Here is an 11469-nt window from a genome sequence, read left to right as displayed (position 1 = left end):
CCCGGTGACATTTACTCACCTAAAAGAAATCATTAAACAACGATAAGTCCGTCGTCTGGGCTTCAGTGGAAAGTTCCCTCGAACACTGATTCAGACGTTGGGCCAAAACCAACCGTTAATATACCTAACGTAATGTAACGTAACCAACGGATGATCTAGTGCCACACACACACACACACAACACAAACACACACCCACACACACACACACACACACACACACACACCCCCAAAAAAAACACACACACAAAAAAAAAAAAAAAAAAAAAAATTAAAAAAAAAAAAAAAAAAACACAAAAAAAAACATTTCCCCAACGAAAAGTTTTTTTTTTTTAAAAAAACCACAAAAAAAAAAAAAAAAAAAAAAAAAAAAAAAAAAAAAAAAAAAAAAAAAAAAAAAAAAAAACAAAAAAAAACAATTATAAAAAAAAAAAAAAAAACAAAAAAAAAAAATATATGGGGGGGGGGGTGTGTGTTTTTGTGTGGAAAAAAAGCGCCTCTGGTGGACATCAGCAGGAACTACAAGCAGAACTGCAGACACGTTTTCCTCTAATTGTATTACTTATTTTGCCTAAAATCTATCAATTTAAATATATTTAATATAATATAGTAGTAACATAATATAGTAGTAATAGTTTAATATTCCCCTTTTGAGATGTTGATGGAAAAATCTTTATTGAACAAATTAAGTCAGAATAAACTGTAAACATGTTTGTGTCTATTTGTGTGTGTGTGTGTGTGTGTGTATTTGTGTGTTCAGCTCTGCTTGTAGTTCCTGCTGATCTCCACCAGAGGGGCCTATTACACCAGACACCAGCAGCTGACAGGTTTTTAACGTTTTATTTTATGAATTATTAAAACATTTGCCCTTAAAACATCTCAGAGACTAATATTCTTTTACAACTACATTGGATCAAATTTCTTAAAATGAATCTATTACAGAGTAATAAAATAAAAAGTGCACAGAATAATTAATAGAAAAATGATTAAATAAAGGGATAGATCATGTAAAAAATAAAATCTTGAAATTTAAATTAATTATACACATGAGGTGGGTTAGTGTATAAGATAAATATATTAAAATTAAAATACAATCAGAGGAATAAACATGATTTAATGTGTGTTTTTGTGTGTTCAGCTCTGCTTGTAGTTCCTGCTGATCTCCACCAGAGGGCGCCATTACACCAGACACCAGCAGCTGACAGCTGGAACTCACACACTGAACTTTTAAAGGTTTTTAACATTTTATTTTATGAATTATTCACAAAATTTCTCGTTCACTACACCTCAGAGGGGGATATTATATCTTTAAGTTGATAGATTATGTCGATATATTAAAATAATTAAACTGTCAAAGCGCCCTCTGGTGGAGATCAGCAGGAACTACAAGCAGAGCACCAGAAGACAAATACATTAAAAAGATTTTATTACAGTTTTTTCCAAGTGCTAACACACTGAAATGACATCATGCATAGCACAATTATTTAAACTGACACTCAGAGAGCAAAACCTCTTCTCAAGTCTCAAAAAGTCTAAACACATTTTCTGCTTTACACACATTTTGCAATTCAAAATGTCTCTTTTTAAATGCACTGAACACGGTTCTCTGCATAAGACACAACAATCTGATATATTCAAAATGACTCTACATGAGCTGATTGGCCAACATATGAGCCACCTGACCAAACCCCTCAATGGTTCATTGTTACCACTTTAATCAGGAAGAAAGACCACAGGTGAGCACCTTTTTGTTTTTACAACATTTTTGCACATTTTTTCAGCAAGTTTCTTTTTCAGTTTACTATTTTTCTGTGAGCATATTTTGTTCAGTCCAATGTAAATATATCTGCTGTGCATATGTTGCACTGACTTGTTTGGTGAAAAGTAAAAAAAACCAAAATGTTTCAACAGCATGTCTGTGTGTGTGTGTGTGTGTGTGTGTGTGTGTGTATCTGCAAATATTTCGGTGCATGTGACCAATCTGAAGAATTTTCTACAATTTGAACTATTTTAGTATTATGACAAAGCATACTAAAAATGAGAGTGCTTGTTGAGTGTAGTTGGTTAAACAAAAATCTGGTAATATGGATAAAGTGTGCACCATGTGGTGCAAAAGTTTGATGTTGATAATGTTATATGCAGTTTTGGTTGCAGTGCTTCATTCTGCAGGATACATATGAGGTATTTTGCAGTATTTTGGGTGTATGGTTTTGTAAATTGTGTGAAGTATTTTGATAAAACCAGCCTAGTATGCAAAATTGTGTTTTAGCAATAGGAAAAAAACTGCAATTTAATTTGAACACACACACACACACCCACCCACACACACACACACGCACACAAACAGAGACACACACACGCACACAAACAGAGACACACACAGACAGACAGAGACACACACACACACACACACTAGATTTAAATGAATTGTATTCAATTAAATCATCATAATCATGAGAACTATTTCTCTGTCTCTTCAGATGAACACTCGGAGCTCCTCGGTGGATCATCCTCAGAGACGGTACTGTGGTGAGGGACGCTGTCCTGACTCCAGGAGACGCAGGTTCGATCCCCGCCTCAGGTACGCCACACAGGTGAGTGATTGTGATGAATGAATGTGAACATTTGAGATCACGCATCTGTCCTTTAACGTCCATCTCAACTTGAGAATTTTACGAACTTCAACTTGGGAATATTCAACTTTTGACTGACATTTAAAAAAAGTTCTTGTTTAATGTACATGTTTAAAAGGCTTTTTGTTTAATTTCCCTTTTAAAATCAGAGCTCTGGGACGCCGACTACCAGCAGCAGTTGTTTAGCCGCCAACACGTGACTGTGAGCTGGCTCCACGTACCACCAGATGACGGGGCTTTCAGGGCCGTGGTAGTGGATTTTAGCGAGAAAAAGTGAGTGGCATTCAAGCCAACTGACAGTTAAGTTTAGGCTCCAAAATGACTGTGGATTACAACACTCCTGAGGAACTAACGAGCGTTTCCTCTGTGAAAGTATTTACTTTCGATGTGGAGTTATTTCATTTTGAGATTGGCGTTGGATATAAGTTAAGTTCATAAGTGTTTTGGCCCGGCTGGCAGAGGTGGCTCTATCCATGGTGGTGTTGGAACGGGGATTTAATTAAATAATATAATTTAAGACACACTTTTACACCCAGAATCATAAGTTGTGTTAGTCATGAAGGTGCTGCAGAGTTTGAGGTTAACAAAGTAAAAAAATATCTGAATGATTATTAATGTTACCTGTGGAGCTGCAGCAGCTTCATGGACTCCTTCAGGGCAGATGTGTTTCCAGATGTAACTGACTCGGCTTCTGCTATTTGAAAAGTATGAAACTAGTAATTACAACAACTCTGAAGTGAAATGAACGCAGCATCAGACACAGCTTTGAGCTAAATGCTAACCGTGACTATGAGAGATGACTACTTTAATAATCGATGAAACGTTTGATTAAAATGTGTTTTGTAGTGTTGGTCAGACAAAACAAGACAGAATCCGTAGACGTCATCTTGAACTGTGATGGAATTTTTTTTACTATTTTAAAATTAATTATTTAAGATTTTATTGATAAAATATCTGCATAAAAATTTTTTTTGCTTATATTTGTGTCTTTGTTTTAGGAAGTTGACAATCATTTTAAAGCACTCAGAAAATAATCTTTCCAGACTCTTTCAGAGAGTTTTCCAGCTTTGATGCCGTATTAGGTTTATTATAGTAATACAAATACATTCTCATATTCTGAGACAGCACAATAAGCTGCAGAGTACATTGTGAATACATCAAAACATAAAAGATCAGCATTGTTTTAACTTTTTTATTTAAACTCAACATTACTACAAGTGTTAATGTAGAGAGAGCTGGTCTTTGAGAGACTTTATGGTGTAGACACATATAGCCGACGGCCGACCGTTGACAGAAAACCCCATCGATATGATCAGTCGCGTCCCCGAGGTCCAAAAAACTGCCACAGAACAGACCAAAAAGACGAGACGTAATACATCTCCATAACAGCAGGGAGCGCTAATCTGTAATGTCGCCCAAGAAATGAAAACCGGCAGCTGATTGGACGAACATGGGTTTGTTTTCTCCGGAGATTGAGAGTCATGTCGGCCGTTCAGAATACGATCTCATATTGTACTAAAATAGTTCACTGAAACGTGTTTCTGGAAACATTTTAAGCGAGAAATAGGCCATGCAGTTGCTGAATCTGTCTTCATTTCAGCTCAACAAAGGTCAGTTTAAACGATTTTCATCAGATTTTCAGAGACATAGTCACCTCATCCCGCTCGTCATTTCCGGGTGAGTCCCGACGGCCCTGCCGCCGACCGAACATATCCGGTCGGCCAAAATGAACGCCGACAGCCCCCCAGACGGACAACGACACGGGACACACCGGAACCGATTTGAGTCACTGACCTTGCCAGACTGTCCCACGGCCGATAATCGGCCTGATGTGTCCCGGCCCTTAGACTCGTTCCAGCAGCTTAAATGCAACACAACAGATAAGACAAATTTCTACACAAAATATGATAAGAAATGGAAGAATAAGAGTAACATTTATAATATGCACATTATAAACATCTCTTGAAATACAAAACCAGTCCCATACATCTGTACCTTATCATTTCAAACCGGTACATCTCCAAACAAAATGAAAATAGCAAAGGTCATATCATACCTCTCTATAAATCTGGTAACAATCTCCACTTCACAAGTTACAGACCTGTCTCATTACTATAACTGTTCAATAGTCGCTTGGATAAATTCATAGATGAACACAAACTAACGACTAAAAATCAATTTAGATTTATTTTTACCTTCACATGTTCATTTCATGCGCTTTATATTTTTGATATTAAAACATATCAACATAGCCTAGAAATCTAGACCACCCTATCGGCAACAAATGTAATTTGCAGCCAGGGTTCAGCTTTTCTTTGAGAAAAGAACAAAGAACGGCACTGAAGTCATTCTTATAAAAGGAAGATGTGTTCGGTGTTTAAAGTTGAATCTATCAACTAGCGTTGCTCTGGTTGGTTGTAGCGCTATGCTATTGCTTGCAGTGGTGGAGGAGTCTCAAAAAATAACCAGAGACATACTTACTTTAGTAAAAGTAGAAGTACCACAATGACAACCCTACTTAAATAAAAGTAAAAAGTACCTGATTTTACATGTACTTTAAGTATTAAAAGGTTAATGGTTAGTTAATGGTTACGGGTTAATTTTAGGTTAATGTAATTGGGCTTACCATCTGTGGCCCAGTTTACATTCTGACTAACAATTCTGGATATCTCTCAGGGTGATCTGCATGAAGCTCGACTTTGCATTATTTCCCACGTGACAGTGAATGCTGCACACATTTGTCCAGCGAGAACACTCACTTAAACAACAAGTACTTGGCTTCACAGCTGAGGAGGACTGCGAGTGTTTTTAAGATAAATATACAGGTTGTATATTAACCCTATGTGAACGGATGCTTCACATATGACCCAGCAGAGTATCTGGAGCAGCGCTAGTACCGGGAGCGGTACGCGCCTGGCCAATAAATGCTATTGAAGGGCGGGTCTTGGCGTGGCCATAGTGGGATTCGTAATAATGCGAGCGGTACCGGGAGCTGGACGCACTGCCGCCAGTGTGGGATCAGCTGCTGAAGGCTTCCCTGCGGACTGCAATCATGTGACGATCAGGAAGACGTTTTGGCAGGGGGAAAAACTGATCAGAAAACGGAACATTGTAGAAATGTAGTGGAGTAGAAATTATAGATAATTGCTGCAAAAAGTATGTTAATAGGATAAAATTTTCAAACAAATTAGAATCCCGAAAACATCATATAGGTTTTAAATCAGCCTAAATATATGCTTATAACACAGCTTATTAGACAGTTTATAACATGTCTACTCACAGGCCAGAAGGTGGCCCCGGTGAATAAGATAAACCTGGAGATAAAGTCAAGTTCAGACAAAACATTAGCCTACAATGAGAAGCTGCAGCGTTATGAAGGCTGCTAGTTTACACCAATGACCAATGAACTTCAGACTTTTAAACATTGTCGCTTTTCGATGTTTCTTCACTTTATCTGACCAAATTTTCGCTTTTTTCAACATTTTAGTCACTTTTTCATTGTCCCCTTCTTTGACGCTTTCAGCAGTTTCTCTAACATTTTTGAAGCAACAGTGAAAAGTTTTATCTGACAGGAGGAGACTCTCCTTCCTACAGAGGACACAGAGACACTGAGTCACCAGGGTGGTACCTGAACCCAAACCCAGGATACAGAGGTTTAGTGAATGTGGTGTTGAAGGTGTGGAGGTGGATCAGTGAGTCAGAGGAGACTGTGTAGAAGGACAGAGAGCCAGCAGGAACGTCCACATACACTGCTACTCTATCAGAGACAGAGGAGGAGATGGATGTTTGTCTGTCATTGTGACTGACAGAGTAACCACGATCAGAGCAGTTCAGACTCCAGGACTGATCGTTACCTCCAAACACACTGTCAGGACTCTGTCCTCTCCTCCTGATTCCTCTGTAACTCAATGCTACATGAACATCTCCTCTCCTCTCGACCTCCCAGTAACAGCGACCAGTCAGACCATCTGTACACAGCAGCTGAGGCCAGTGGTCAAACCTCTCTGGATGATCAGGATATGGCTGGTAATCTAACACATTTGTCACCTTCCTGTTGTTGTCGGACAGTTTGAGGTTTCTGTGTGCTGTGTTTGTGTCGACTGTGAGTTCACAGGGATCTGACGGAGAGAACGAGACACAACACAGCTGCAGTTATTAACCAATGAGCACTTTGATGATGCCATCAGAGGTTTGAATGAGTGATGTCACAGTTTGATGAATGAAATTCAAAACACACTTACATTTCCTCAGACCTGGTGTCAACCATCTGACTCCAGCAGGCTCCACCCTGAAAGGAGGAGGAGGGGGGTCAGAGCAGTATGGACACATGGACATTAAATCACTTTCACATATTAGACGTTTTCAGACCGGAGGAACTTTTATAGTTCTAAGAACCAAACTTTTTGTTGTGTTGGCACTGCGGCTGTTTTGAGAGACGTTTTAGCTCATATTCCAGTGACTGTGCTCTCCCAGCACAAGAGGCACTTCATACAGTGATTGGTCCAGACGTCAGTGTACGTCTCTCTGATTGATCACATTCATTCACACACTCTTGTCACAGCATAGAAAGCGCATTGGTTTCTGCTAAGCTAAGCTAAACCTGTACTGGATCTATCTCTGTAGAGATGAAAGATATCCTGGTAATAATTTGATCACTGGGATAATTCTCAAAATGACAGTTTCTTTACCATGCAGATATCTGTCCAAACAGCATAGAATATTAACAATAGGGAGTTATTTTGATTCCTATAGATGATCTCCTTGGAGACTTCCTACACAAATAGCTCATTTTTATATTCATCAGTGTTTCTACCTGAGAGTGTCCAGTCTCCAGTTTGGATCCTCCAGTCCCGCTGACAGTTGCTTCACTCCTGAGTCTCCTGGATGATTGTAGCTCAGGTCCAACTCTCTCAGATGGGAGGGATTGGAGCTCAGAGCTGAGACCAGAGAAGTACAGCCTTCCTCTGAGATCAGACAGCCTGACAGACTGAAAACACACAGAACAACACACAGGAACCCTCTGTCAATGTGTGGAGGCATGGTTTTTGTTCAGATGTTTTTTTACAGTGAGACGGTTCAACACAAAGAGTTGAATTGGTTAATGAATCCTGACCTGAGAGTCTCCAGCCTGCAGTGTGGACTCTTCAGTCCATCATTGATCAGCTCCACTCCTGAATCCTCCAGCTCGTTGTTACTCAGGTCCAGCTCTCTCAGACTAGAGGACTGGGAGCTGAGAACTAATGACAGATCTTCACAGTTTCTCTCTGATAGATTACAGCCACTCAACCTAAAAAGGATATTCAGACAGTCCATTTAATAATTGATAAATTAAGAAATAAAGAGCTAAGGTAGTAATCTTTTTTTTTAATAAAGGTAGAATAACCTGAGAGTCTCCAGCTTGCAGTGTGGACTCTTCAGTCCAGCCAACAGCTGCTTCACTCCTGAATCCTGCAGCTTGTTGCTACTCAGGTCCAGCTCTCTCAGACTAGAGGACTGGGAGCTGAGAACTGAGGACAGAGCTTCACAGCTTCTCTCTGACAGATTACAGGCACTCAGTCTGGAGAGACAACAGGAAGGAAACAAGATATTTATATTTAACTCCTGTTGAAAGATATCAGAGTATTTAATGATTCATAAATCCCACTTACAGAGCTTTGTTGGAGGCTTTGACCACTGGCAGCAGCCTCAGAAGAGCCTCATCTGAAGCAGTGTATATTTTCAGGTCAAACACTTCCAGATCTTTCTCTGATGACAGTAAGATGAAGACCAGAGCTGACCACTGAGCAGGAGACAGTTTATCTGTGGAGAGACGTCCTGATCTCATGGCCTGTTGGATCTCCTCCACTAGAGAATCAACACGCTCGTTATTCCAGAGTCTCATGGACAGATTGCAGTGCGAACAGATGCCTCTCTGTGGACAGATTCTCACTGATTTTCTTCTTGATGTACTCGACTGTTTCCTGATTGGTCTGTGAGCTACTTCCTGTCTGTATCACCAGGCCTCGTAGGAGATTCTTATTAGCCTGCAGTGAAAGACCCAGGAAGCGGAGGAACGAGAACAGCAGTCCAGGTGTCCATTTGGACTCTGTAAAGCCGCCTCTGTCCACAGCACTCTGGTAGAAACCTGTGTGATGTTGCTAGTTCTCCTGACAGCAGGTTGACTCCAGAGTTGGTGAATGCAGATGGACATGAAGAGCAGCCAGAAACTCCTGAACACTCGGATGGATGAAGCTGAACATCTTGTCCTGGTACAGTCCTCTCTCCTCTTTAAAGATCTGTGTGAACACTCCTGAGTACACTGAGGCTGCTCTGATATCGATGCCACACTCTGTCAGGTCTGATTCATAGAAGACCAGGTTGCCTTTCTGCAGCTGCTCAAAAGCCAGTTTTCCCAGAGACTCGATCATCTTCCTGGTCTCTGGACTCCAGGGTGGATCAGTCTCAGCTCCTCCATCATACTTGATGTTCTTCACTTTGGACTGAACCACCAGGAAGTGGATGTACTTCTCAGTCAGGGTCTTGGGCAGCTGTCCTCCCTCTCTGGTCTTCAACATGTCCTCCAGAACTGTAGCAGTGATCCAGCAGAAGATTGGGATGTGACACATGATGTGGAGGCTTCGTGATCTCTTGATGTGGGAGATGATTCTGCTGGCCTGCTCCTCATCTCTGAATCTCTTCCTGAAGTACTCCTCCTTCTGTGGGTCAGTGAACCCTCTGACCTCTGTCACCATGTCAACACACCCAGGAGGGATCTGATTGGCTGCTGCAGGTTGTTTGGTTATCCAGAGGCGGGCAGAGGGAAGCAGATTCCCCCTGATGAGGTTTGTCAGCAGCACATCCACCGAGGTGGACTTTGTAACATCAGTCAGGATCTCAGTGTTGGGGAAGTCCAGAGGAAGGCCTCATCGACCCAGTCCACGAGATGAACACGACCTCTCCAAACCTGCAGATTCCTGCTTCTTTGGTTTCACTAAAGAAGCGATCAACAAGTTCCACCAAACTGAACTTCTTCTCTTTCAGCACATTCAGCTCTCTGAAGGTGAATGGAAATGTGAACTGGATGTCCTGGTTGGCTTTGCCTTCAGCCCAGTCCAGAGTGAACTTCTGTGTTAAGACTGTTTTCCCGATGCCAGCCACTCCCTTTGTCATCACTGTTCTGATTGGTTCATCTCTTCCAGGTGGGGTTTTTAAGATGTGTTCTTGTCTGATTGTTGTTTCTGGTCTGTCTGGTTTCCTGGATGCTGTTTCAATCTGTGTGACCTTATGATCAACATTGACCTCTGCAGTGCCTCCCTTTAAGATGTAGATCTCTGTGAACATCTGATTCAGAGGGGTTGGGTTTCCTGCTTTATCATTCCCTTCAAAAACACGCTGGAACTTCTCCTGCATCTTAGATTTGAGTTTACGCTTACCGTCTGCAGCAAGACTTTCTGAATGAATACAGAACAAAGAAGATCAGTAATTAATTTTTTAAAGAAAACAGGAAATTATTTCTGTTCATCTCTTGAGACATTAGTAAATGTCCCAATTATCCATCAAGTTAAATCTTTAAAGAAATCCTCTTTCCGCTGCAACGGGCCAGCCAGCTTTCTTTTTCTTCTTTTCAGGTGGTGCAGTGTGATTTTCAGAAATGCCTCTCTGATGCTCCTCTGCTCTTCATCCTCATCCTCCCTCTGACTCTCTGAGCATTCTGGGTAATCTGGACTCAGAAGCTTCTGGAACGTCTTCAGCTCATTCTCCACAAACTTTTCAAGGTCCTCCTTCAGCAGCTGGAACAGAAGATTATATGAATGACAAATCAAACTGAAATCATGGAAGCAAACATCAGATCCATGTTGGACAATCTGACAATCTGACAATCCACTGGTCTAAAAAGTGCAGCATAGAGATGATTGTGAACAGAATAGATGTAAAAGTAGTTGTTGTACATGTACAGACCATAAATAGGTCTGGTTGATGCTGCTGGGCAGACTGACCAATGGGAACCTCTGAGCTCTCCTGGTCCACTCTATGGAGGAATCAGGAAGAATTAGCTCACATCATGTCTGTCCACACAGAAGGTCAAAACACAAAGCATTTCAAGAAACACTTCAACATTTTACAAAACTCAACAGACATTTTGTGAGACCCAAACCGGAAAAGGAAGGTACGTATTGGACAATGATTCCTTGTTGTTGATTGGATGCACTAGCTGTCAGTCTGTGACAAACGGAAGATCTTCTTCTTTTGGATTTAAGGCAGACTGAGTGCCTTGTAGCGCATTGCTGCCTCACAGATATGAATGATGAAGTAAAGTAAAATATTAAATTGCTGTGCAGCAGTTCAAAAGCCAGGAAGCAGAAAGGCTTGGCTGAAAAGGCATTTATTGCATGCATCATTTTAAAATGTTGCTCCCTTAGTATTAGTTTTAATCATAAATGCCCGGCACAGGCTGGTTAGGCCATGGACTGGGAGTCTCCATGTGCACCTTCTAGGGTCCAGGTACCGTTCGTTCATTTGTCACATATGAAATCAAAAAAACGAGAAAACAACTCCTTTTCCGTTTTTTTGAAAAACGAAAAAACGAAATTATGACTTGATTTTTGGTTTTCCCGTTCTTGCACGGAAATCAGAAAAACCACTTGATATTCCGGTTTTCCCCTGTGGGTGGTGCTAAATCTGACTGGCAGGATATGCATTCATTGTTTTTCAAATTAAGAGTTTACCCACACTATATTTGTTAGCCTGTAAAATTAATAGTCTATATGTAAAATTAATAGTCTATATGCATGCTTTTTGTCACCCAATTATTTGGCTTAACTGACTGAAAAAATCTATTGAAATAGCCTAAATGTAAA

The 11469-nt window shown here is 40.6% G+C and overlaps 1 protein-coding gene and 1 long non-coding RNA gene across 2 annotated transcripts in view; one reads left to right on the top strand and one right to left on the bottom strand.

Annotated features, from left to right (window-relative positions):
* Positions 1 to 1140: 1140 nt before the first annotated feature.
* On the top strand, positions 1141 to 2870 carry LOC120554705. Its single transcript, XR_005638564.1, has 3 exons — positions 1141 to 1232; positions 2480 to 2593; positions 2782 to 2870. It is a non-coding gene; the product is annotated as an uncharacterized LOC120554705 (long non-coding RNA).
* A 2128-nt stretch (positions 2871 to 4998) lies between these two features.
* LOC120554699 (NACHT, LRR and PYD domains-containing protein 12-like) overlaps positions 4999 to 11469 on the bottom strand; it is a 37798-nt gene continuing 31327 nt past the window's right edge. Inside the window, exons 6-10 of the mRNA XM_039793712.1 lie at positions 8016 to 8189; positions 7746 to 7919; positions 7446 to 7619; positions 6874 to 6920; positions 4999 to 6750 (exon numbers count right to left, since the gene is read on the bottom strand). Of these exons, the coding sequence (XP_039649646.1) occupies positions 6221 to 6750; positions 6874 to 6920; positions 7446 to 7619; positions 7746 to 7919; positions 8016 to 8189 (1099 nt within the window). The 3' untranslated portion in view covers positions 4999 to 6220. The remainder of the gene's footprint in view (positions 6751 to 6873; positions 6921 to 7445; positions 7620 to 7745; positions 7920 to 8015; positions 8190 to 11469) is intronic.

Source organism: Perca fluviatilis, chromosome 24, assembly GCF_010015445.1.
Source record: "Perca fluviatilis chromosome 24, GENO_Pfluv_1.0, whole genome shotgun sequence".
In the NCBI taxonomy this organism is placed as follows: domain Eukaryota; kingdom Metazoa; phylum Chordata; class Actinopteri; order Perciformes; family Percidae; genus Perca; species Perca fluviatilis.
Note: the sequence above shows the minus strand (reverse complement) of the source record. Positions and strands in the feature narration are given on the sequence as shown.